This window comes from Hypoxylon fragiforme, assembly GCF_022984875.1.
Source record: "Hypoxylon fragiforme strain CBS 206.31 chromosome Unknown GGS25scaffold_4, whole genome shotgun sequence".
NCBI classification, from domain to species: Eukaryota; Fungi; Ascomycota; class Sordariomycetes; order Xylariales; family Hypoxylaceae; genus Hypoxylon; species Hypoxylon fragiforme.
The window spans coordinates 3,208,293-3,234,173 of NW_026054759.1; the positions used below are offsets into that span (position 1 = coordinate 3,208,293).

At 46.9% G+C, this 25,881-nt stretch overlaps 10 protein-coding genes across 10 annotated transcripts; 5 read left to right on the top strand and 5 right to left on the bottom strand.

Annotated features, from left to right (window-relative positions):
* The first annotated feature begins 344 nt into the window (after window positions 1–344).
* On the top strand, window positions 345–2,222 carry GGS25DRAFT_487951 (uncharacterized protein). The gene has a single exon (XM_049260761.1). It carries the CDS (start codon window positions 519–521, stop codon window positions 1,635–1,637), a length of 1,119 nt encoding a protein of 372 aa, XP_049118171.1. The 5' UTR covers window positions 345–518; the 3' UTR covers window positions 1,638–2,222.
* Window positions 2,223–2,657: 435 nt separating this feature from the next.
* Window positions 2,658–4,790, top strand: GGS25DRAFT_514085 (uncharacterized protein; the record flags this gene model as incomplete). Its single annotated transcript, XM_049262952.1, has 2 exons — window positions 2,658–3,863; window positions 3,921–4,790. The coding sequence occupies 2 exons, from the start codon at window positions 2,658–2,660 to the stop codon at window positions 4,788–4,790; spliced, it is 2,076 nt and encodes a 691-aa protein (XP_049118172.1).
* Window positions 4,791–4,957: 167 nt separating this feature from the next.
* On the bottom strand, window positions 4,958–6,709 carry GGS25DRAFT_251827 (Formamidopyrimidine-DNA glycosylase N-terminal domain-containing protein). The gene is made up of 2 exons (XM_049257195.1): window positions 6,564–6,709; window positions 4,958–6,504 (listed from the first exon to the last, which is right to left on the bottom strand). Exons 1-2 carry the CDS (start codon window positions 6,580–6,582, stop codon window positions 5,306–5,308), a joined length of 1,218 nt encoding a protein of 405 aa, XP_049118173.1. The 5' UTR covers window positions 6,583–6,709; the 3' UTR covers window positions 4,958–5,305.
* Window positions 6,710–7,132: 423 nt separating this feature from the next.
* Window positions 7,133–10,103, top strand: GGS25DRAFT_487955 (phosphoribosyl pyrophosphokinase). The gene is made up of 5 exons (XM_049260762.1): window positions 7,133–7,583; window positions 7,639–8,083; window positions 8,144–8,657; window positions 8,723–8,936; window positions 8,989–10,103. Exons 2-5 carry the CDS (start codon window positions 7,864–7,866, stop codon window positions 9,367–9,369), a joined length of 1,329 nt encoding a protein of 442 aa, XP_049118174.1. The 5' UTR covers window positions 7,133–7,583; window positions 7,639–7,863; the 3' UTR covers window positions 9,370–10,103.
* A 738-nt stretch (window positions 10,104–10,841) lies between these two features.
* On the top strand, window positions 10,842–12,638 carry GGS25DRAFT_251844 (peroxisomal biogenesis factor 11). Its single transcript, XM_049257196.1, has 2 exons — window positions 10,842–11,775; window positions 11,858–12,638. The coding sequence occupies exons 1-2, from the start codon at window positions 11,216–11,218 to the stop codon at window positions 12,018–12,020; spliced, it is 723 nt and encodes a 240-aa protein (XP_049118175.1). The 5' UTR covers window positions 10,842–11,215; the 3' UTR covers window positions 12,021–12,638.
* A 75-nt stretch (window positions 12,639–12,713) lies between these two features.
* GGS25DRAFT_487962 (MFS general substrate transporter) lies at window positions 12,714–15,256 on the top strand. Its single transcript, XM_049260763.1, has 8 exons — window positions 12,714–13,139; window positions 13,210–13,425; window positions 13,499–13,600; window positions 13,663–13,830; window positions 13,900–13,918; window positions 13,974–14,256; window positions 14,368–14,449; window positions 14,525–15,256. Exons 2-8 carry the CDS (start codon window positions 13,267–13,269, stop codon window positions 15,224–15,226), a joined length of 1,515 nt encoding a protein of 504 aa, XP_049118176.1. The 5' UTR covers window positions 12,714–13,139; window positions 13,210–13,266; the 3' UTR covers window positions 15,227–15,256.
* Window positions 15,257–15,679: 423 nt separating this feature from the next.
* GGS25DRAFT_487964 (78 KDA glucose-regulated protein-like protein precursor) lies at window positions 15,680–18,334 on the bottom strand. The gene is made up of 4 exons (XM_049260764.1): window positions 18,038–18,334; window positions 17,793–17,977; window positions 16,241–17,729; window positions 15,680–16,172 (listed from the first exon to the last, which is right to left on the bottom strand). Exons 1-4 carry the CDS (start codon window positions 18,170–18,172, stop codon window positions 15,987–15,989), a joined length of 1,995 nt encoding a protein of 664 aa, XP_049118177.1. The 5' UTR covers window positions 18,173–18,334; the 3' UTR covers window positions 15,680–15,986.
* A 961-nt stretch (window positions 18,335–19,295) lies between these two features.
* Window positions 19,296–20,890, bottom strand: GGS25DRAFT_252046 (P-loop containing nucleoside triphosphate hydrolase protein). Its single transcript, XM_049257197.1, has 2 exons — window positions 20,800–20,890; window positions 19,296–20,746 (listed from the first exon to the last, which is right to left on the bottom strand). Exon 2 carries the CDS (start codon window positions 20,715–20,717, stop codon window positions 19,542–19,544), a length of 1,176 nt encoding a protein of 391 aa, XP_049118178.1. The 5' UTR covers window positions 20,718–20,746; window positions 20,800–20,890; the 3' UTR covers window positions 19,296–19,541.
* GGS25DRAFT_252051 (HBS1 N-terminus-domain-containing protein) lies at window positions 20,889–22,473 on the bottom strand. Its single transcript, XM_049257198.1, has 3 exons — window positions 22,107–22,473; window positions 21,870–22,040; window positions 20,889–21,711 (listed from the first exon to the last, which is right to left on the bottom strand). The coding sequence occupies exons 1-3, from the start codon at window positions 22,210–22,212 to the stop codon at window positions 21,011–21,013; spliced, it is 978 nt and encodes a 325-aa protein (XP_049118179.1). The 5' UTR covers window positions 22,213–22,473; the 3' UTR covers window positions 20,889–21,010.
* A 101-nt stretch (window positions 22,474–22,574) lies between these two features.
* Window positions 22,575–25,591, bottom strand: GGS25DRAFT_487988 (VHS domain-containing protein). Its single transcript, XM_049260765.1, has 5 exons — window positions 25,320–25,591; window positions 25,105–25,237; window positions 24,721–25,005; window positions 23,876–24,665; window positions 22,575–23,823 (listed from the first exon to the last, which is right to left on the bottom strand). Exons 1-5 carry the CDS (start codon window positions 25,394–25,396, stop codon window positions 22,928–22,930), a joined length of 2,181 nt encoding a protein of 726 aa, XP_049118180.1. The 5' UTR covers window positions 25,397–25,591; the 3' UTR covers window positions 22,575–22,927.
* Window positions 25,592–25,881: the final 290 nt, after the last annotated feature.

The following is a 25,881-nucleotide window of genomic DNA, read 5'->3' on the forward strand; positions in this document are numbered from 1 at the left end:
CAATAGTTGGTGTGTATGATATGTAGTTGGGAGAGTTGGAGAAAGCACATGCAACTTGAAGATCCATCTAATGGGCCAGTTCAGCGTCGCAAACCTTGTTTAGGGCTGCCCGACTAATGTAAACAATATGTGATTGGGTGAAAAAGGGTGACATCAACAAACTAGGCAGCGCCATGTGGGGTTACTATATAGCCCTGGAGGTTGGTATTGATTTAACCATTGTTGTTATGTAAATAGCCGTCAAAATATTTAGATTAAACCTTCAATTTGTACATAGGATACAGTACTACTAGTAGTACATTGTAGGTACACAGTATCATCCTTAATGATTCAATGTTCCTCATCATCTTCAACTTATTCGTAACAAAAGAGAGAGAAAAGAAAAGGAGAGAAAAAGAAGAACACAAAACATCCATACCTTCCAGGTTCTTACTATTCATCTCTTACAATTGTACGAAGTACATGATGACGATAATAGTAATAACAACACTAATGCCTATCCTCTAAGCTGGGCGGCAATGATGCGGCGAATTCTAATCATCGCAGGCGCACCGGATAATCATACGCTTTGTTGGAAAGAGTCAGATCTATTAAACCAATTCTTAGAACCTATTGCTAATTTCGCTCAACTCGATGGCTCATTAGTCGATACAGCTACAAATATAGCTCCGGGATCAGTACTCGATATTCCACTATGGAGATCAATCCCACTCGAAAGAACTACTTTGCCCACAGGCTTCTCTCAGCTTCACCAAGTAGGAGATAGCTATCGTGGAAGTGAAGGCTTTTTTGCTGCTCTTCCAGTCACTTCAAAATCAGCCTTAGATTGGACACCAGCCGATAGGACAAGCCAGGAAATCATGAACCACTTCTATGACCACTCCTTGGATATCCACGACAACATATCGGCAGACATATCCTCATCTCAGTTGCCGTCTCTGAGCTTCAGCACCGACGAGTCCTCCTTAGCTACTACAGAGGAAAGGAGCATTCGTGACTCTTTTCAGGGTAATACTTCTTTTTCAACTGTCCAGAGACCGTCATCTACCATTCATTCAGCCCATCTAAGCGACCTCGAGGATGTACCAAGTGCCTCATATTTACAATCCATCGCCCCACAGACGATGACGGTGAACCTCGTCGTTGGCATCATCTCCATCGCTGAGCCACGTACCGTAAAAACCAGATGGGGGTCCACCAAGTCCTTGGTCGAGCTTCTGGTAGGCGATGATACCAAATCTGGGTTTAGTATCACCTTTTGGTTATCATCAGAACACAATGAGCCATCTACCAAGACTATTAGAGAGCTTCGCAGGCAAGACATTGTGCTTCTCCGAAACGTTGCCTTGAGTGTCTTTATGAAGAAGGTCCACGGCCATAGCCTAAGAAAGGGCCTTACTAAAGTTGACCTACTTCATCGGAGAAAATTAGACAGGACTGATCATGGCGGCCTATATAGTCGAAAACAAGTCATGTCGAAAACCTCGGCCCAGCCCCAGCTGTTAAAAACACGTAAAGTACAGGAATGGGTCATGAATTTCGTTGGCGGCGGTGGTGGTGGCACAGCTCTTGGGAAGAGAAAGCAGAACGGGAAACCAATAAGGAGTTGGGATATGCCACCAGAGGATACACAGTAACTCCTCATATTAAACGGTCGCTTTAGGTTAGTCGCCTTCTTGCTGTATTCAAAAGTCGAAATTTTCGAGTCACCGATTGTCATATCTTCGTTCCAAGCCTTAGTCCAGGCTTGGGTTAGTCAGAAGAATTTCAACCATGATCATAACATCCACCACTACCTACCTACCTACCTGCCTGCCTATCCACTTAAGAAATTCCAAAGTTATTGTAGTGCGGGCAGGATTCTCTAGCTGGTGTTACAGGTATAGATGGTAGGATTCTACTAAAATTCATTAAGGATATTTTCGATGTCTGCAAAGTTGTCGAGCTTAGGCATGGACAATCACATACCTAGTATGGTATTGCAGTCATCCTCGGCTACCAAGCAATTGGCAACGCCAAATAAAAGAAGTGAAATATTAATGATTAACATTGTATCATGGGTACACAACCAATTCCACTAATATAGCCAACTAAGTATGTCTGCAACTTCAATGTATATGACTCGACATTATCATTTCATAAAGAGCAGAGATTCTTCCCATACCTTCACGAGACAGCAGGTGGTTGTCGTAGCACCTCCGTGGACGTCAGGTAACGACGTGTGAGCAATCTGAATGCCTAAAGAATGTGTACCTAGGTAACTACCTAGTATGGTTAACTATTAGTCCACGTGACTACTACTTACACAGAAATCACAAACCGCCAAATCATGATGTAACATCACGTGATTTCATGTGATAGCACCCATATTCCAAAGGAACATTGAAACATTGAAACGTTGAAACATTGGACATTGAACATTCAATGTTGAACATTAACATGTTGAACATCAACTTCAATTGATTTGATTGAATATACATATGTATGTACTATACATAGTTTGTACCTAGTTAGGTACCATTGATCCTCAACTTTCAATGTTCAATGCTACATATCAATTCATTGATGTATCACATACCTATTACCGACCTACCTAGTACCTAGGTATCAGCACCAACAAGATAGGATCGACAATGCACAGCCATCCACCTGTTCCGATGGCCACAAACCGCTATATCGGGATACCAGTCATAGACGAGGAGATGAAAACTGATGGCGGGAGTCAAATGATCGAAAGATCGACTCTTTTCAAGACACGAAGTTTATCAGATGGAGGGGGAACACAACTATCATCGTCACCACAGATCCTTGAAGCCTCTCGACGCATGTCTAAGGATGATACAGATAGTTCTTTGACAAAGGATAAGAATCAAGATCCATCTGGCCTTTCCGTAGCTGTAACAACGACAACGACAACAACCACAGCTACAACTACAACTTCAACTTTAACTTCAACTTCAGCCATAGCTACAGCTACATCAGGAACCGCCACTCCCGTCACCCCGCGACGACCAGATTTCCTAATGCGCGGTTTGCCACTTCAAATGTCACAGTGCGATCCCATCTCTTCCACCCAAACACCCAATAACGCTAAACTCGCCCCTCTTTCCCCTAAACTGGACCACTCACAAATATATGCATCACCAACTAATATCCTACCTCGACGTTCTCGAGGTTTGGACTTTTCAAGGGCTGCTACCAGCCTACATCACTCTACTTTAGCTGAACAATCATCCCCTGATTCATCACCCACCATCGGTGGCCGCGCCATGTCTATCCCTAGCTGCCGCAGTGGTGAGTTTGGCCAAGACCAACAAGTGAACTCCCTTTGGTCTATGATGGGAAGCCAGAAGCGTCCAAACATCTTTAATTCTGTGGGAAATGCGAGTACCCACTCCATCGCATCAGATTCCTCCTCTAACTCAGGTGATGATGATTTCATGGATGACGAAATGGAAGATGCTATTTTCAGCAGTGCCCAAGTTACTAAGAGCCAGCAATCTGGCCCCAGTAGCAATGTGGTCCCATGGATGCCTAGCACATCGTCGGCTATGAATAGTTTGCAAAGTTTCCGCACACGCCGTCGCAAGCATCCGAAGAAGAAAGTACGCGGCCTCAACGGACTCGGATTTAGTCCTGCTGCAGCCGGTGCATTTTCTAAATCGCCACCTCAGAATGCTATGAAAGAGATGAGAGATGGGCCTATTCCCCACGCGCGCCGCGAAAGCATTAGCTTCGCCGCTAACCAGCTGCATATCTCAGGTAGTGAAAGCGAAGACAGGCCCATGGAATCCGGTGAGGCCTTATCAAATGGTATTAGAGGTGTGGTCAAGCGAGCTGTTACAAGGAGAGGTAATCTACTGGTAAGTCTTGTAGCTCGATGCGCTATTGCAGCATTTAGGTACTGATCGTATTTACAGCCTAAGACAAAGGGGTTCGCGCGTATTCGCGCTGCTCTTGCGGAGGAAAACGCACCGGTGGATTCGGAAGTACGCCGAGAGGCAGAAGTGATTCGACAAGTTCGTGAAAGCGATGTGAACCTCGAGCCTCGTGTACCATCAGGGCCACACGCACCTTTAGACATACCAAACCATTCTACCACCCAATCCTCTCCGACTTTGGCTACTACGCAAGAGTTTCTGGATGACATTCCTGAGGATGATATGATGACTGACGCGGCCTTGTCGAGCAGTTTCAAGCAGCAAGCGATGAAGAATTCAAAGGGTAGAAATTTTTGGGAAGCCTTCTCTGAAACTAGCAGCGTAGCGGGCTCCCGCACAACGCCTCCGCCCTCAGCCTTCATGCCCAGGGGATCCTCATCCGGGATGAGCGAAGACGTCAACATGGATTCGCCTGGCGCAAACCTTGGGATGGGGGGCTCGGGCTATGATAGTTTACGAACAGATGCTACGCAGCAGGCTACTCTGGGCTTACTTTCACAAGGGGGTGGCATTCCGCCAACTGCAGCCGAGATTACTAGACGAATCAACAACAAACGTCGTCGGGATGATGACTTTGACCCCCATAGCTTCAAGCGCCGGGCGGTCAGCCCCGGAATGAACAGCGTGCACAATTCGCCTATCACACAGAGTCCTTTGCAACGAGACATGCCCTGGGGCTCCCGACCGGGTAGTAATCACGGCGCAGACAAAGCCTCTGCTACTCCAAGTGAGAACGGAAGTTCTGGTGGAAACGCTAGTGGGAGACCGATTAATAGTGTCAAAAGCCGTGTCGGGTTTCAGGGTATGGTAGATACAAACGACGGGCTGATGCGCATGAGCATCGAGTAAACGAAAGCAAGTATGAATGTGACTTCGAATAGCAAAGTGCTGCAAACGAAGATCGGGTCGTATGAGAGGAAGGGAAAAAAAAGAAAGGCCGGGGTCCTTTTATTCTTGCTACCGTTGATATAGGCGTATGGCACAATTTTGAGGGGCGTAGATACCTACGAAGGGTAGCATTGGAGTCTCGGTCTTTTGGGAACGGTAATCTCGGCGGGTTGATTTGATTCAATGCTGATTTTACACGTAGGGACTGGTACCTAACGGAGTACCTTGGGAGGGTAGATCTATCTATCTGCATTTTGCGACTAGGTAGTAGGTAGGAAGGCAGGAATTCTGAAGTCAAATAATCAGTTCGACCCCATTCTACCATTTTTTGATGGCATTGTGATAGTGTACACTTGGCATTATCTCATATATGAGTGTTTTGTCTTTCTGTCTAGGTATGTGATAGCAAACAGCACCACATGTTCGTCCTATCCTACATAGTACCTAGGTAGCTCTAATTATACGCGTCATACCTGCTATCCTAAATGTTGGAGTCTCCTTGACCGTCTCCTCCCTGTTTCGGATGGAGGCTCGATCAATGCCTTTTCCTCCTCCCCCTCCTCTTTCTTTTGCCTGCTGGGTTTTCGTGCTACTTTGGTAGGGTTGGGCTTAGTAACATCCTCTTCTTGTTTAACCGGAATCGACTTGGTGGGTTTAACCTTCTTGCTCGGACGTTCGTCCATTCTCGCCTCGCCATTTGCTTCTTTGCGACTCTTGCCCTCGAAGAAGCGGCTCTCTGTCTCATCTTTTATTGGTGGCGGGGATGTCTCTTCTTCGATTTCATCTGGACTCGTGCGCCCTCTCTTCGTCTTTTTCTTCTGCACGCTGGGAACTACACAGCTTGTCCGCCCGCCTACGGTGATGTGGGTGATGCTGTCGCCGTTCGGCAGGGTGGTGGGGGAATCTTTCTTCCCCTTGCCCCAGCGGTGCTTGAACAGCCAGTCCTCGGGGAACTTGTCCGAGTTCCCCAGCTTCTCCACGGCGGTGTCACATACATATCGGATAGCCTTGTACAAGGTGCTGATATCTACGTCATCGAAGTCGTCACAGTATTGCTCCGGGTGCAATTTGGCTTGGTACATAACCTCATCACCGACCCAGTTCCCAATACCGCTGATGGTTGATTGGTCGAGCAGCAAGGCTTTGACGGGGACGTGTCTACTTCTCATCTTGAGCTTCAAAAAATCCTCGGTAAATAAGTCTTTGTCTACCACGGGATCAGGCCCGTTCTCGACCAAGGGTGAATGCATCCTAATATCTTTGCCGGGGCACTCCACGAGCCGGATGCGTCCAAAGCGTCTGGCGTCAGTAAAAGCGACCTCTACCGCGGGATCGCCATCGGTCTCGAGATGGAACTTCCAGTACTTGGGCGGCCAGAGCTCTTTGTCGTTTTTCGTCCTCTCGACATAACGCGTGTAGCCCGTCTGGATGCCCCTGATCTGCACCCAGCCGCTCATGCCCAGATGCATAACGGCATGCGGCGGACTCGACAAGACCATCCAGAAGTATTTCCCCTGACTCCCGACGTCTAGCACCTTCTTGCCGGTTAGAGCGGTTTGGAAGGCGGGACCGCTCGTCCCGACCTTGCCAAATACATTGCTATCATCAAGGGCCACAATGGTCTTGATGACTCTGCCAACGAGATGTTGGCGAAGGAAATGAACGACACGAGCAACTGGTGAAAATGTCAGTGAGATTAATAAGAAGACAATGCTAACAAAAGGGTCGTCTTACCTTCGGCAATTTCGGGCATTGTAGTGGGCTGGCTTGGAAGTGAGAGAGGGAGTGAATAGAAGGATCTTGAAATGAATGACGCGTATAGGTAGGTAAAACTATCTGCTATCTCCCTAAGCCCAGGGGTGAAGCATAACAATAGATGCCTCCTATCATTGACGTAGGTGTGTAAGTTGACCCGTGAAGTAAGTACCTAGGTACCTAGAAGGCTTCAATACCTAGTACCTACTAGGTTAGGTAGTATTCGTATGTACTGTATTCAAATTGATGTTCAATGACTGGCTCAATGTTGTCAGTACATGCATATGTACATAGTAGCAATTATTATGTAGTCGGTAAGTTTAGGAAGAAATGGACGAATCAAATATTAGTTAACGGTACATTTATGGATGGATCCTTGACGACTAGGATAATTTTTTGGGACCAGCGGCTGATAAGCCTGAAGTTCAGTGGTTAACAGTGGGGTGTTCGACAGTTCTTGCTGACGTTATTAGCACATGTGCAGCTCTTTATGTAATGTACCTCAGTACCTAGTAGAATTTTTTAGAAATTTTCAACGCTCTTTGTCTAATACAGGGTCTGTAAGGTGCACGCACTGCACGGTGGTGAGCCCCGCGGTGTAAGTACTATACTACCTAGTACTATGTACTGTAACACCTCACTACATTGCAATTGGAATCGCGCACAAATTTTGTCTAGACCTCGCCATCCCGTCATCTCATTCTAAACCCAACTCAATTCTCAATCCCAATTCCAATTCCCATTCGATCCCGTTCTTTCCTTCACAATGGATCTTCTCTAGGATCTTCAAGGTCTCTTCTTATCGCATCCTATTAAATATAGTGTTTGCTTCAGCTTGAGACCTACCACCTCCAACCTTCAACCTATAACTGACAAACTACCTTGCTACAACTTCTAAACTAATTCGCTACAACTTCCAACATTGAAGGTCTCACTTCCTTTTACTTGCGATCTGCTCATCTCGGGTGGCCAACTTCTGGTACACATATACTACTACTAGTAGGTACCGTGGACAAATCTAGGACACACATACCTAGTACTGACATCGGCATATTTGACCTACCGCAATCGGAGCATTTAGGGATTCCCCTTTGCCTGAACTTACAAACCTTGTATCTCTCAAGTTTTTTCTTCTTCTACACCTCTTTAAGGTTGCTTGCATTCGCTACATAGCACACACGTTCAACACTGTTGTGTATCTGTGTGTCTGCGTGTGCATCTTCCATATCCCATCTTCTCTTTCGACACCGCCTTTCTTGCCTGCTGTATACTGCCCAAGATGGTTAGGAACATCGTCATTCTGTCTGGGAACTCCCACCCATCCCTCTCCGAATCTGTTTGTAAAATGCTTGGGATTCCCAGTGGTAACCGCATATTGAGCAAATTCTCTGTTGGCGAGAGTCGCTGTGAGATCCAGGATTCGGTTCGAGGAAAAGATGTCTTTATTATACAATCTGGAGGTGGTTCCATCAACGACCACCTGATAGAACTTTGCATTAGTATGTGTCAAGAAGCAAATCCTTCAGCCTCGTGTCATTGATACTGACTGCGACCAACAGTGATATCCGCCTGCAAGACGGGCTCGGCTAAGCGCGTCACGGCAGTGCTTCCATTATTCCCCTATTCAAGACAACCAGACTTGCCCTATAACAAAGTCGGCGCGCCACTGTCGAAACCCCCCACCGAAGTCCCAAAGGACAAATACACCTTCGAGAGTGTCCCAGCCACTCCAGCACCTAATATCATGAAGAGCGCTAGCTTTAACAAAGAAACTGACCTTGCGAGGGTGATGAGCAAGACTACCCTCTCCAATGGAGCCGGAAATGGCATAACTCGAACCAACAGCGAAAACTACTTCGCCAATGGAATCCCCAATGGCGGCGACAATGCCTCAGCCCAGGGCAATGCGCACAACCACACGTCAAGCCATGTACGTGTGGGGAGCTACACTACCCACGACTACGAGAACCCTGGTCTCATATCAACATTTGAAGCAAAGCCCGGTTATAAACGATGGGTTGCCCAAGCAGGAACCCTAGTAGCAGACTTGCTCACCTGTGCAGGTGCTGATCAGTATGTATCCTGTGTTTTCTTTACCCTGGTGAAGATATAGGGTGTTTTCCTAATAAAAATTCTAGTGTCGTTGCACTAGATCTGCATGATCCTCAATACCAGGGCTTTTTCGACATCCCGATGGATAATCTTTATGGTCGGCCGCTGCTCAAACGCTATATCCAGCAGAACATTCCGGACTACAAGGAAGCTGTCATTGTGAGTCCAGATGCCGGTGGTGCGAAGAGGGCCACGGCTATCGCCGACAGCTTGGGCATGGACTTTGCCCTTATTCATAAGGTAAGGTGATTGTGTTTTCGTATGCTTCTTCCAACTCACTCAGTCATATTAGGAACGAAGACCGACTCGAATCACGGATCGACAAAATGCGACGATGATGTTGGTTGGCAATGTTGCTAACCGAGTTTGTATTCTGGTTGACGACTTGGCGGATACGGCCAACACCATCACCCGTGCCGCCAAGCTCGTACGAAAAGAAGGAGCGACAGCGGTTTACGCCCTCTTGACGCACGGCGTACTTAGTGGTGATGCGATTGCACGAATCAATGCGTCGGCACTAGACAAGGTCATTGTGACCAACTCGGTTCCCCAGGACGAGCACAAGAGGATGTGCCCCAAGCTTGAAGTATTGGACGTGGCACCAATATTCGCCGAAGCAATCCGCCGTATCCACCATGGTGAATCAATCAGCGTTCTGTTCCAGTATGATTGAATGATGGTAGGAATTCAAGATAAGAAGATGGGAGTTATCCCATCCACTCACGCCGAGTTATTGTTACAGAGACTGTCTACCAGGACGCAGTACCTCAATGATATCTTGACGGGTCGCATTTCACCCCTGAACAAATCCTTCTCGGGTTTAAATGCCAGTGACGTATTTCCTGTATGGGGGAATTCATTTTATTTGACTCGAGCCTCGTCACTCGGTCTTGGGCGTCACTCATTTACTTTGGAATGCATGAGGTTGAAAGCAACCTCCTTTTTTAAGGTAGGCTAGACTCATTAGCTGGTTTATTTTTTACACCTGCATTTACCGCAACGACCGGGCACTACTGGTAATTGGTTGGGGACTTGCAGCAGAGAAGAAGAAGACGACGAAGATGAAGCAGTTGCATGTCATAGACAAGTTTCTAGGTGGGCAGAGTAACAAGAACTTCCCAAACGCCTTACGTATTCTGGACCGTAAATGCTGCCAATCCCAACATATGCTAGTTTTCCTATGACATGTGTTATGAACTAAACAATCCTTTCTCAACCATGTACCTAGCAACCTACGTACCTGCATGTATGTAGACCACTCTACTGAAGGCTAGGTACATAACCGAGGGTAGTTGGTAACTTATGATATCGCAAAAGGGGAATGAATATAGGTACCAAGTTGGACTGGCTTCTATACATGTATATCTCTTCAATGCTGAAAGATAAGAATAAAGAATGAAAAAAAAGACTATACCTAAGTATATTTGGTTCACTCGTGAGGCATATCAATGTTATTCATTAGCCTCACATGGAAGTACTCATCCCTAGGCATGTTTCACGTGCTGGTGAAGTAAACGAGGCTTACGAAGCATCAACGCTTTTACAACTGAGTCGATCCTCCCTTTGCCGCCTCAGCCTCTTTCCAACAACGTTTAAATGCTGAACAGACAGGATACTTGCATAGTAGTCTTTAATTGAAGTTACTATTAGTATGTACCCAATACCTGATATTTATCCAGCGTTCGGTAAAATAACTGATAAGAGGTTATTATGTATTGTGATACATGTGTTACAATATAACTACATGTATACGGAAATGCTAGGAGCCTAGGATGGTATTTAGTACTATTTACATATGTAGGGCCGGCAAAACGCTAGTTCGAAATTGCCGGCGTGGGTATGTAGTTCAACCCATTTCGTGCAGTGGACCTCGGCATGTGCTTTAACTTTTTCCAACGACCAAAGACCAAAGCCGCCGTTACGGTTCCTTCCCCCAGCTTTTTTCTTTTTTAGCTCCTTATTCCGTCACCTCACCTGCCTGCACTCTGCACTGCACACCTACCTTAATACTTACCTATCCCATATATCCCGAATGCCTCCCTAATCTTCAATTACATCAACACGCAATACAATACAAACTGCAAGTTTCCAATCCCCAGGTTGGATTTAAAACCCGCTTTATAAACTCATCAACTTAATTACTGGTGGGGTGTCTTTTTTCCTTTTACTCTCTTTTTCTTAATAGCATCGCTTTTATTACTTTCCACTACGCTCCCTTTCAAACTCAATTCCGGATCTTATCATCGAATCGAATTTCGGTGAACTCACTACAAAAGAGCCTACTACCCCGATTTCATTGCTCCCCTCCGGCCCGATTCAATTTCAAACCGAGTCGATCGATCGATTGATCCACAGCCTCCGTACAGGCTTAGCCACGTTACGTTTTTATTCTACCCCATTGATCGGTACGCTCGAGTCTGCGAAACCCGCCCCGACTTCCGAGGAGGAGACAAAGTAGACTGGAAAGAGAAAGTTAGCAAGGAAAAGGAAGGAACCAAAGAAAGATAATCTCAGTCAAAATGGTCGCCGATACCCTCGTCTACCACCCGTCGGTGGCGCACTACCTCAAGTTCGTTGCGACGACGGTCGGCCGCGACAAGCTGCTGCGCACGGTGCAGTACTTTGCGCGGTTCTACGCGTGGTACCTGTTGCGGACGAACGGGACGCGCGCCGAGATCGCCCCCTTCGAGGCCATCAAGAAGCAGTTCGGCCTCGTGCGCAAGATCCTGCGCTTCGGCAAGAACGTCGAGCACTTCAAGGCGGCCGCCATTGCCGCCGACTCGGTCAAGACGGCCGTCGGCGTCGGCGCCGATCCCGTCCTGCGCTACACTGCGGTCGGCCGCCAGCTCGGCTACGCGGGATACCTCACCCTGGACGCGACCACGGTGCTCGACGCCATGGGTGCCAGACCGTGGGCGGGCGCCAAGCGCGCCCAGAAGGAGGCCTACCGGTTCTGGGCCATGGGATTGCTGTCCAGCGTGGTCGCGCAGCTGTACACCCTGTACCGGCTCCGGGAGCGCGAGGCCAAGGTCGATCTGAAGGAGGGTGAGGGCGTGGTTGAGAGCAAGAGAATTGCCTTGTAAGTTTTAATTCCTCCTCTTTCATGAAAAAGGAAAAAGCAAAGGGACAGAAAAGGAGAATATCTGCTAATGTGAAAATAGGGAGAGAGCTGCGAGCCAATTGCAACTCACGTCAGACCTCTGTGATCTCACAGTCCCCACGTCGGCACTGGGCTGGATCGGCTTCGACGATGGCTTTGTTGGCTTGGCGGGAACTCTGAGTAGTTTGATCGGCGTGTATATGCAATGGAAGAAGACGGCGTGAACGGGCAGGGGAGAATACTGACAGAGCCGTGGACTAGTTTCCTGAGAGGCCTGTAGGAGAATATGTATAGGGGTGTGTGTGTGTTTGCGCGCGCATTGTGGTAGGAGCACCTAGACTTTGGCAACATTTTGTTCGTTCATGTTTAGGAGCTTCGAAGCAAAGGATGGGTGTAATCACACATTAACCTACATTGATGTTATACAGTACATTGCCTCGTGGCCCAGCTAACAGGGACAAGTCACACAGTTAATGTACAAATGTGGGAGTCAGTTGGGAGTTCATGTTGATTTCCTTATACCTACGACTAGATCATTGAGATTATTATTTCACTACGTATCTGCCTACTTAGACAAGATGGAGGGAGAGGGATAATGAAAGAGAGAGAGAGAGAGAGATGGTGATGGTGATGGTGATGGTGATAGTGGGGAGGAAGGAGTTGTTAGATTACCCCAATAAGTGAGAAGAAGAAGTTGCTCTATCAAGTACTAGGTAGTCAGTTAAATTTCTTTGAAACGTTTACGTAACATTGCTCGTACGGTTTAACGTTCACAGGGATATTCCTATTCCGTACCTACATAAGTTTGTTTGGACTGAAAAGCTTCAATTTTCCTAGCTAAATTTTCCTAGCTAAATGTTCCATGTTCAAATTTTATCTTATCCATTTGACCCTGGTAGTACATGTTAGCTACTACATGACAGTAGTACATGTAATACCTGTCCTTGGCACGGGGTATATCCTCGATATCTGATAGGCTTCATCGAGTTAGACCATTCAACGTCACTCCCATCTGGAAACAAACAAAAAGGATCCTCCTACCAAGTAGTACCAACATGGAGCCTTGCAAACTTGCAGGTATTGTAAGATGGCTTATACAGATAAGGAAGGTAAATAAGCCTGTCATACATACAGACTGATACAGTAGTATACATGTGCAGATCACTGCACGTGTGATCTATTTATCTATCTAAAGCTCAATTTTAGATTAATATTCTTAATATTCTTATTCTTCAATGTTCTTTGCCTCTTGTTCACTGGCTTGCTGACTTCTTGATATTATGAACATATACATGCCACCTATTTAATATGTTTACAATATAACCTAGAGTATCTATCTATAGGTATGTAAAAGAGATATTTAATATTTTTTAACATTCTACAGTGATGTGTTAACTTAAATCTCTCTCACAGTTTCTCCCATCTACTTGGCTGTCAGCTTAAGTATACGCCGTAGGAAGCTGGAAGAAAATGTTTTGGAACAAGAAGAAAGAGGAGGAGGAGGAGGAGACCGTCTCAGAGACGCCCGTGGATATAGCACCACCCATTGACCAGAAGCCCTTCTTGCAAGCAATCTGGCCTGTCATCGCTTGTGGCGCTGGTCTTTTCTCGGACGGCTATGTCAACAACGTGTGTTCCCCAACTATCCTGCAATCTGGCTGTGCTTTGTCGGCTTACATTTTTTGTGTTTTGCGCCACCTAGGTCATCGGCTCAGTGAACACGGCCCTTACTGCTGAGTACGGAGACGTTTACACTTCTTCAACCGCTGCTAGTGTGGTGCCAGCCATTGCATTCGCAGGCACGGTAATTCGCCCTGCATACTTACTTGGATAGATAGATGATCAAGCTTACATGTCCAAATATAGGTAGTCGGCCAACTAGTCTTTGGATACCTGTCCGACAAGTGGTCACGCAGGGATTCTCTCCTCATATCGACCATCATCTTGATCGTCTTCACCGCCCTTGCTGCTGGTTCTTACTACCATGGAGATCCCGTAGGCATGTTCAACATTTTGACCGCCTGGCGGTTCGCGGTAAGTCCAGCCAGCCAGCCTTCATCACAAAGCCTTAATTATGATTACTTATATTGACTGAACTCGTAGGTCGGCATCGGCATCGGAGGTAAGCATGTTAGCTGAAGACTGATCTTAACCGTAAACTAAGACGATTCCTATAGGCGAGTACCCGGCCGGAAGTGTGAGTTGCGCCGAATCTAGCGGCGAGTTGAAGGGCGGCACCCGGAACACCTGGTTCATCTTATTCACGAATTCCATGATCGACTGGGGATTCGTCTTTGGTGCCTTTGTTCCCTATGTCGTCGCCGCCGCTGCCCACAACATGTATTACAGCACCATTTGGCGAACGAGTCTTGGCATCGGTGCCGTGTTCCCCCTTGTTCTCTTCTTCCTGCGCCTGAAGCTCAAGGAACCTGAGGAGTTCTCTCGAAACTCGATGAAGCAGTAAGTCCATCTGTAAAGAATGCCGCGGTTGGAAACGTTTTTTTCCTTTTTATAAAACCCCACGTACGTACGTGATATGCAAGCAACCACGGCTCACTTTATATACTATAGTGCCAAGACCCCCTATCTCTTGGCCTTGAGATATTATGGATTCCGGCTGCTGATCGTCAGTTTGATCTGGTTCATCTACGATGTAAGTACACTTTCCTTTATACGACCTAGTTTGGGTATTTATTTATAGAGGAAAATGCACTAATGATCTCACAAGTTCTCGGCCTATTCGTTCGGCATCTATTCAAGCGCCATCCTCTCCAACGTCTATGGCAATGCAGCCCCCCTAACGACGATCTTCGGATGGAACACGGTTATCAATCTGTTTTATATCCCAGGAACTATGCTCGGAGCTCCAATAAGTGACCGCATTGGCCCTCGCTATACGCTCATTCTGGGGCAGGTTCTGCAAGCCGTCGTGGGATTCATCATGGCTGGATGTTACGCGAGTCTATCTCATCCCTCTGTCGTCGGTGGCTTTGCTGTCGTGTACGGTATATTCCTGTCCCTCGGCGAGCTGGGACCCGGAAACAACATCGGCTTACTAGCCGCCAAGACCTGCGCGACGGGCGTTCGCGGGCAATACTACGGCATCGCCGCGGCCTTTGGCAAGATAGGTGCCTTCGTCGGCACCTACGTCTTCAAGTACATCAACTCACCCGACGGCGACTCCATCAAGTCGGCCCAGTACAAGTTCTACGTCAGCTCCAGCCTGTGCGTCTTCGCCGCCGCCCTGGCCCTGCTGCTCCCGCACATCGGCCAAGACACCATCACCAAGGAGGACGCCGACTTCCGAGTCTACCTCGAGAGCAAGGGCTGGGACACAAGGCAGCTGGGGCTCAAGAGGGGCGAGAGCATCGAATCTCTGCCGGGGGCGGGGGAGTCCGACAACGCTGTGGCCGAGGAGACCAAGGTCTGAGAAGAAGAAGAAGAAGAAGAAGAAGAAGAAATTCAAGTTGGAGGATTGGCAGGACTAGAGTTGGAATGGCCGTGTTCGGATAACAAACCCCCCCCTTTCCCCATCTCTTAAGTCTATCAAGTCTCTTTCCTTATGAACGATACCTACCTAACCTAGGTTAGTGCATAGGTAATTAGGTATAGTACATATTAGTTACCTACCTACCTACCTACCTAACCTAGGCGTGTATAGAATACCTAGGATAATACTATATCTCTTGTTCTTATCCTACTACTGCATTACATTATATTACATTGATTGGACAGATTAATATAACCACCTGGACGAAGATGATAATATACCTATCTATTCAACAACCCCTTATTACATACCTAACCACATACCTTATACATACCTTAGGTAAGAAAATAGGCATGACATATCATTGACTGACTTGAAGGCGACTTGATAATTGGATCCTATACACGTCTGCATACTAGTTACATATGTGTGCCTACTACCTAGGTTATGTATACCTAGTATAATACCTAGTATCGAGGTGTCATATACATAAGTCCAATGCTTGGTAACTAGGAGCACTGTCTGATTCCTCTACTGGGTGTCGGTTCAGTAAGTTATCAACTAGCGTGTAGTCCGCCAACAGCCTCGTCCCATCACTATTGATAATACAGCGACATTGGAACATATCCATGAAATTTAACTTTCTTCATTTAATACGCCCGGGTATGCTAGTTAACACAAGACAAATCTATAAGTAGAATTACAATTCATCGTGTCCTGAAGGTTCGTCATCATCTGCGGCACCACCGGCACCACCGTACATCTTGGATGTGATCGGATAGGCAACGTTCGAGAGCTTCTCCTTCTGCTCCTCGAAGTCCTCAGCCGTGGCCGTAGCCGCGTTCTCCTCAAGCCAGTCAGTCGCCTCCTTCACGGCGTCCAGAATCTGATTTGGCATTAGTAATTGTTCAAAAAAATCCAAAGGGGAAAAGAACGTATAGGAAATCAACTTACAGCTTCCTTGTCTTCCTCGTCGATCTTGCCACCAAGACCATCTTCGTCATTGGCCTGGTTCTTCAGGTTGAAAGCATAGTTTTCCAAACCGTTTCGAGCCTCAATACGCTCACGGGTAGCCTTGTCCTCCTCAGCAAACTTCTCTGCCTCTGCGACCATGCGATCAATTTCATCCTGGCTAAGTCGGCCCTTGTCATTGGTGATAGTAACGGACTCAGTGTTTCCAGTTCCCTTGTCGTGAGCCGAGACCTTCAGGATGCCATTGGCATCGAGCTCGAACGATACTTCAATCTGAGGGACGCCACGAGGCGCAGGCGGGATGTTGGTTAGCTCGAACTTGCCGAGTAAGTTGTTGTCCTTGGTCATAGATCGTTCGCCTTCGTAGACCTGAATCAAGACGACGGGCTGGTTATCGGCGGCGGTAGAGAAAATCTGGCTCTTGCGAGTCGGGATGGGTGTGTTGCGAGGAATAAGCTTCGTCATGACGCCACCAGTGGTCTCGATTCCGAGAGTCAACGGGTTGACATCCATAAGAACAACATCTCCGGTACCTTCCTCACCGGACAAAACACCGGCTTGGACTGCAGCACCGAAAGCAACAGCTTCATCAGGGTTAATACCCTTGCTGGCCTTTCTACCGCTGAAGAACTCCTCGAGGAGAGCCTGGACCTTGGGAATACGGGTAGAACCACCGACCAAGACGATGTCATCAACTTCGTCCTTCTTGATCTTGGCGTCATCCAGAACCTGCTTCACAGGCTTGAGAGTACGCTTAAAGAGATCGATGTTGAGCTCTTCAAACTTGGCCCGAGTAAGAGTCTCTGAGAAATCCTTGCCCTCAAAGAAGGCTTCAATTTCAATGCGGGTGGTCTTTTGTGAAGATAGGGTTCGCTTGGCCTTTTCAGCCTCACGCTTCAGTTTACCCATTGCCTTGAGATCCTTGGAGATGTCGACATTGTTCTTCTTGTTGTAGTTCTTGGCCAGGTGGTTAATGATCCTCTGGTCGAAATCTTCACCACCGAGATGCGTATCACCAGCAGTAGCCAAAACTTCGAAGACACCATCTTCGATGGAGAGAAGAGAAACATCGAAAGTACCGCCACCAAGATCGTAAACGATGATGTGACGCTCACCGCCTGTCTTATCCAAACCATAAGCGATAGCAGCGGCAGTAGGCTCGTTGACAATGCGTAGCACATTGAGACCAGCGATGATGCCAGCGTCCTTAGTGGCCTGTCTCTGGTTGTCGTTGAAATAGGCGGGAACAGTGACGACAGCGTGGGTAACCTTCTTGCCCAAGTAGGACTCAGCAACCTCCTTCATCTTGCCTAGGATGACGGCAGAGATTTCTTCGGGGGTAAACTTCTTGGTGGCACCCTGGAACTCGACCTGGATGAGAGGTTTTCCATCCTTCTCGACCACCTTGTAGGGGAAGTGCTTCAAATCATTTTGGACTTCTTTCTCAGCCCATTTCCGGCCGATAAATCGTCTAAGAAAAAAAAGGTTAATGACAGCTACAATCAACTAGACACAACTTTCAGCATTGACTTACTTGACGTCGTATACTGTGTTTGTAGGGTTGGATGCTGCTTGTTGTTTGGCAGCATCTCCGACTAATCTCTCTTCCTCGGTGTAGGCAACGTATGAAGGGGTAATTCGGTTTCCTTGGTCGTTGACAAGAATTTCTACTTTTCCTCCTTGCATCACACCAACGCATGAATATGTGGTTCCCAAATCCTATATGAAGATTTTGGGTTAGAGGTGGTGAAGGTCATCGGCTGCTAGAGAAATACTTACAATACCAATAACAGTGCCATAATCGGCGACATCATCTGCCCTCGCAGATCCGACAAATGCGAGGGGACTGAATAATACCAGGCTCCAGGCTATCATGCCAAAGGCGATAGTCCAGTAGCTCTGGGAGCGAGCCATGGTGGACAATGGTTGTTGCAATCTAAGCAACAGTAGCCAGATGGAGGAGGGGTGAGGGGAAAATGAAGAAGGGGAGGGGGATAAGAGAAAAAGAAGGGAAAACTGTAAAAGCCCGAGCAGTGACCTACAACCAGAGTTATTGGGTTGGTTGACTGCAGTCGAAGGATTGGTGAGGACTGTAGTATAGAGAGAGGTAGGGTAAGAACGGGGAAGAAGAGTTTGCTAGGAGAGGGAGAAGAAGAAGAAAAAAAAGCGAATCGACTGTGTGAATTTCTTATAGGGAAAGAAAATGTTCAAGATTGAAGTTGCCAGCTTGCAAGAGAACACATTGCAATAAAGGGTGGGTCATATGCCAAGACTAAGCTTGCCCCTTTTGTTGCATTGCCTCAGCCATATGTAGGCCATATGTAACTAAAATAACCAAAATAACCAAAATAAGGTTATGTATCACAGATCCCACACTAGGTACCCTGAGTACATACCGTACAATATGTGTATATCCATGATACTAGGTACTGCCCAGGTGACTACTCCTACGCGCTGGAACCTTCCAAGTGCACATGTGGAAAGTTCCAACCTTACAAGCTTCCAAATTTCCTTCCTTATTTTTCTTTAATTCTTTTTTTGGCTTCTTCGCCGCAATGAAAAAGCCAGATTACCTCCACTAAACCCCAATATTCAACCTTTACTGTATGCACATACCCATATATCACCCCCACCTAATGCGGGACATACTACTACTAGTACCTAGTATACTACATACCTAGTAGTATGTAATACTTATTATGTACCTAGTTATGTACCTAGGGTATCCCTCCCCGAACCATACCATACGTAGCATATAGGAATTTGTAATGTGCCTAGGGTATGTATTGGTAGTCAAGGCCCCAGGCAAAGTACGGAGCCGGGACATTCGACGAATGTGGCGATGGATGACGCCTGCAGCTATTGACTCTTTCAAGAAGGCCAGATTTCTACCTATCATGGGCAGCACATAACAGAGACCACTTGTTCACAATCAACCCTACTACCTATACATACATCATTTACTGTAGGTTAGTAGTTTATGTAGCAGGGTAGTTAGTAGATCGCCTTTTTCTCTTCAAGTTTTGTGACTCATGTATATACATACTGTACATACATATAGGTATGCAGGTACTACAGTATGTAAAATGTCGTTAACATTGAAAACAGCATCAGAAGATATCATTGATGTATCCCTCATCTAAATAAATTGTGGCTGGTAATCTTTCTCAGAGCCTCAAACGTGGCGTAGAATCGTATATGTACAGTACATACATAGTACTGAATCTACTACTGATGGCACACTACGAAGTATGTACGTCCCATATATAGACCTAAGTGCAACTTATTCCAACAGGCCGGCAGCAACAGTATTACCTCCACTCCTCAGCACAACCCGCTGCCCAGCTTCCAACGGTACCTTGGTCCCCATCTTAATCACCACTCTGGCGACGTTGGCCGGCTTCACAATCCGAGGTCTCTTCTTTAACACCGTACCCCTGGTTTTGTCGAGGAGTGCAGGTATTTCCGAGATCTGACCTGCGGCATGTAGACGACCGCGATGAACATCTACCTGCATCGGCATTAGGATATCGAAAGCCAATACTTTGACCGTAAACGTGTCGACACACGTAATCGGGTGTTTTGTATCGCACACTATATCGCCAACACGCACGTGGATCGGATCAATATTGCTGAGGTGGATAACCACATTCTGCCCCGCCACCGCCCAATCCACAGCTTCTTGGTCAAGCTCCAATGATTTGACATAAGCCTTTTCGCTGCTAGGCTGAATAAGCAGGGCATCACCTGTCTGCAGTGACCCCGCATCTATTCGACCGGATATTGTGAGCGCGCTCTGTGATGATCGATATACCTCAGAGATGGTTAGGCGTAGAGGTTTATGTAACGCCCGTGCCATCGGCTCAGAGCTGTCCAACTCCTCAACCAGAGTCTTCCCGCTGTACCAACCCGCCGCTGCATCTGTAGACCTCTTCGTTACGTAATCACCATTCAAGCCCGATACAGGGACAAAGCTGATGTTTTTCTGCTGGAACCCTGTGGCTGTCAAGAAACCGGAAACTTGTTGTGAGATCTCGTCGAAGCGAGCCTGTGACCATCCAACTGTGTCCAACTTGTTAATCGCAACTATCACGCGCGATACTCCCATACTACGAAGGAGAAGGGAATGCTCCCTCGTTTGCCCTTTAAGACCCGCTTCAAATGCTCCAGTTGAAGCATCCACTACCAGGATTGCAAAGTCGGCCTGGCTTGCCCCGGCAATCATGTTAGGAATAAAGTCTCGATGCCCAGGCGCATCTAAAATTGTGAATGATGTGGTCTCCGTCTCGAACTTGTTTGTTGCAATGTCGATAGTTACACCTCTTGACCGTTCCTCTGATCGTTGATCCAACACCCATGCAAGGGCGAATGAGGATTTACCCATGCTTTCGGCTTCTTTGCGATATTTTTGTATTGTTCTAGAGTCAACAACATTAAGATCAAGGAGTAATCGGCCCATCAAAGTGCTCTTTCCAGCGTCCACGTGGCCTTGCCGCATTAGTATACGTGCCATAGCTATAATTCGCACGAGTCTTACCGACGACTACAAAACTTGCGTTCTTTTTGCTCTTGGTCTTCTCAAACTCCTTCAACACGTCAAAATTCTTGCTTCTGGGTAATGGCGTATCATCGACTTTCAGGCTTGCCAACCCATCTGCGGCTGCATCACTTTTTCTTGCAGAGTCGGCCTTTTTCTTGGCTACATTAGCAGCGGTCTTTTTGCTGCTCGCTGATCCCAAAGTATTAGTATCCTTATTTGACCACCATTCTCTCCAAGAGCGAACCTTGGGACTGTGCTTTCAAGATAACATCATCTGGACTCGGCGCTGAAAATGCGTCAGCTACTGACGTATTCATACTCATATAAGGGAATGGGTAATGCCGCGAAACAGGCTTGGTCGAGCTGCTAAGGGGGTCGAGGAGCGCTTGGGCGAATGAAGAAGGCATAGCAATCTCTGAGGATAAAGCTCCTAGTAAGGGGCTAGGTGGCGTTGGTAGATTTTTTGGTTTGTCCTTTTTAATTTCGGTGATTTGATTTTGAGATTGGCTATATTTAAGATTTGGGCAACCAGGTTCGCTTTGGTTAGGAACATCCGTTGCACTTGTTCTCGTGAACCTTTCGGTTTCCTGGGGGGCTTCAATAGGTGATCGGACGTTCTCCTTGTCTAATCTAGGGTCTCTTGAAGTTGTAGAGAGATTGCCAAACTGCCGGATTGTCCCGGGGATTTGTTTGTCCTCTAACTTTTGCTCATCTGCCTTCTTCTTGCGAGCAGCTGCGAGGGCTTGGAGTTTTGACATCTTGCCTGTCGTGCTAGCGCCTCCCAGCAACCCCCCTCGGATCATTGGGGGTTTGATAAATGTTGTTTCTCGACCCCTGGGGATATTCAACCACGGCATGTCGCTGAAGAAGCTGGCGAATGAAACAGGCTTCGGATACACCTCACTCTGATCGACTAAGATATTCCAAATCAGCCTCTAAAGAAGTGGATTTCTGGCACCTACACGCTTGAGACGCACCTGGAGCCATGGGATATCGCATATCTATAACTGACCTCCCCGCCTGTGCAGTGTTTTGTTTTTGTGACAGTAAAGCAAAAAAAAAGGCACCTACCTCCTTTCTTTTTCTTTGAGGGCGTGATGAATTTGGAAGTCAAGTAGGCCGTTGACTTGTCGATATCGTAGTAGTAATGCCAGAGAGCTTCTTGGATTTGCTGAGTCGTGACCTTGGAGGCTTCATTTCCAAGTGCAGTCCGAACCTGAGCGGTTCCAATATCTAGCTGGGCTTTTTTTTTGGTGCGAGATTAGAAAAGGGTGATCATGAAATTGGTGGTTTATTTCGGGTACATGCCTCGATCTTCTTGGCTCAACTCTTCCTCTTCTGCAAATGCGTCTCCTTCATACTCATCAAGGTCATTCTCGTAATCGTAATTCCGGTATGCCTGATGACGAGACATTTCGTCGGCCAGATGCAATGAAAATCTAGTTTTTTATTCTTTTTTTTTAAAAAAAAAGAAGAAGAAAAAAGAAAGAAAGAACAATTCCTGCTATTTAGCGAGCTTTCAAAGTACCAAAGAGAAGACGACGAATGAAGGCCTTGTGTAGAAAATTTAAGGTTCGTAACATATAAGGTGGAAATTGAACGATCTCCCAAGCACTTGAGGTTCAATGTTAGTAAATGGTAAAAAGTAAGTTGTAAATGGTCAGGTCCCTACCCTAGGTATGGAATAAATGGGGGAAGCTAAAAGGAGGGGCAGGGCGTTTTAAGGCTGCAAGGTTAATACTTTAATAGATGACGTAACAAAGTTAACTTCAATGTTCTAAGCCTCAGTTTCATAATTCTACATAATTACATAACTACCTAGTAGTACTACTATGTAACCTACTTAACCTTAGGTAGGTATGCACATATGCACAAACTTATATGTACATTATCTGTAGGGTATCTCATATAATCAACAATTAATTACTCCTTGCTACCTATTTACCTACTTGCCTACCTTCCTACCTAAGATAGGTACCTAGTAGTTAGGTGGTATAGACCCAGCCAAGGTTGCTAGGTGCCTAATTAACCCTCCTCACACAGCTCCTGCGAAACCGAACTAGGTATCCATGGATACCATTATATCACAGTAACTAGGGCCTCGGCCTCCTTACTATACACGACTAGTTTCATAGGTCAATCAAACTCTCTTCCACGATAGGTTGTTGAGGTGTATGCTGAGGGGCGGCAGGGAATGATTCCTGTGTGTAGCCAGTGTATCCTGTACTACCCGTTCGATATGCTGGAGAGCTTTGATCCGCATGCTGCTGCTGCTGCTGCTGTTGCCAATATGGTTGTTGCGTTTGTCGGCTGGGCGGTGGATATTGTTGTGGTGGTTGTGATGCTTGAGTGGCAATCGAATCAGGCGTCGGAGGAACAGACTGCCTGTTGTAACCTAACGTGTGTTGAAGGTTTGGGTATGGTGATGTTGCCGTCTCGGGAGGAACGCTAGGCGCGGTACGTTCGTTGGGGGGCTGTGCGTTGTTATAATAATAAGCAGTGTTAGGATCCGTGGCTGACGCCCCAATTGACTCGGGAGTTCCATTGATCGGGCCTTGTGACGAGGGATGAGGTAGTACGTGAACTGTTTGTGGATTGTCGTTTGACGTGAAACTTCCTTGAGTGGGATATTGGACTGTTGCGGATAACCCTTGTTGCTTCTGCCAGCTGTCGTTTCTCTGGACTGTATGATTTGGGTATTGATTGTTTAGAGACACTGGTACGGGGCTTCGCTTATCGTAACCCGTATACTGTTGCTGCAACCCCTGCTGAGCGTGCTGGATATATCTATGCCCTATAGGCGTTCTGCCAGGATCCGGGACTTGCTCGCCTGTGTAAAAATTTTCTGCCGAGGTGGGAGCCGCTGGCTCCATGGAAGGATACGGGCTCGACTGCTGCCCAGAGTTGGGCAGATTGTAGGCACCAATGTTGTGCTGACTATAAGCTTTTGAGAGGCGCTCCTCTAGCATTCTATCATAATATCGAACAACAGTAGACAGCTTAGCATGTAGGTCGAGGAGCGTATCTAGGTTACGGTCAGTGCGAGGACGAAATATAACATCTTGAATATTACTTACCATGCTTGCTCATCGTTTCACCATACGTACGTGCCAACTTAGGCCTCAGTGCACCAATCGAATCATACAGCTCCTGAATCTGTGGCTCCCTCAAAATCGTGCCGGGCGGCTGAGTCTGCAGCCTATCAACGAGGGTTGAGAAGAGGTTGATGTTCTCAGCCTCGACCACAGTGAGCTCGTAATCATTCTTAGGGAGAGCAAACGAAGTAGCCGATGCGCTTTCGGTACTATTTGTTTGCTCTTTCAAAGCCGCCGAGTGTTTTTGCTTTTGTTCTTCCATATCTGCTAGCGATGCTGCGATGGCAGCCTTCAGGTCTTCATCTTCCTCCTCGAGCGCGCCTGCTGGAGTAGATACTTGGCCATTTGGTTTCGCATCCGATGCCGAAGGGGTGTTATCTGTAGGAGGAACATAGCCCTTTGAATGACTTTGAACCTCTTCCAGACTCATCGCTAAAGCCTTCTTGAGATCTTCATCGAATTCATCGTCGACTCGGGCATTCCGAGGCTGCATAAGAGATGTGCTATGATTTTTGTGTGGAAACGACGGAATCGTGGGAGAGCGCTCTTGTCTACTGAACCCGCCCTTGCTGGACCGGTCTGTTAGTTTAGCATAACAGCCATCATCGACTCGTACGGGCTGCAAGATGCCTAGATGTGGTAAAGGAAGCGTTTTCGTGGAGCATTGCTGATCAAAACAGTTGCCGCAATTACGGCAGTGGTGCTTGCGGTTCGTAAAGGTAAACGGAGTGCGGCACCGCATACAAACGTCTGAATCAATCCATTCCGGGGGCTACCGTGGACTAGGTTAGTCAAATCGGAAAGCGCGGGTTAGGAGCAATACATACAGCACTGCTGTCGATCATACTGCTTGCCACAGTTGTTCGAGGGGGGAACTGGAAACCTTCTCTCTGCAGTGACTTGTATATCTCATCGATGTATTTCAAGTCATAGCGACCTTGAGTGGCTGCAGCCCAGGACTGTATCAACTCTAGGATCTTGGCTCGGACTTCGACGTTGACAGCGGCGGGACCGACCGCGTGTAGGAGAGAGACGAGGTTGTCCATAAACTCTCGAGAGGCAATCTCGACAAGAAAATGGGAGCCGCCATTCTTGACACAAGTGTCCGTCAACTAGACTATATGTTAGGAAGGGAGGGCGACGCTGAGCACATACATGGCGCGCGCGAGACAGGGAGGGAGAGAGAGGGGGGGAGATAAGGAATTACATACGTTCAACGCGCTTAACTGAGTGTTGGGATTTTTATTGCCGATGCGGCGCTTCAGCGAGCGCATGGCTTCTTTGGGCTGCACCGTCTTAGATCTGATGACATCGGAAATCTCGAGGTTGAGCGGAATATCTTCTCTAGAATTCGAGGATTGGATTTAGCATCTTTGCAAAACTTGACTCGAAGAGGGAAAGGATATAAATAGGTAGGTATGCATACAAGCTGCTCCCCGTTGCTTTGTCAACTTGCTCATCCAAGGCGCTATTGGCCGAGGACGACCACCAACCTCCCATCATCGTGAGAGAAAGTAGATATTCAATGTTGTTTTATGGACTTCAGTAGATAGAAAGCGGTAGAGGGAAAATGAGATGAGAAGTGGGTGGTGGAGGTCAGTCAAAATGTAGTAGAAGTGTAGATGCCTAGATACTACTACATACTATGTAATAGTATGTATGGCATGTGTGGTATGTGTGGTATGTGTGGTATGTGTGTATGTATGTATGTATGTATGTATGTATGTATGTATGTAGGTAACTATTGATGTATGTATGCATGTACGTAAGTCCTGGAGATTTTGAGATGATGCACGGGCTACTAGTGTACTTAGTATTGACGCTAGTATACTATACATAGTATACATCAATGATATATGTAGTTATTGAGTATGTAGTTATCTAGATATCCATCAGATTCACATGTCGAAATGCCCCTCCTCTGATGCACTATGCATGTATGCATATAGTAAGGCTCTGTGCCTATTGAATAGTACGTAATAACTAGT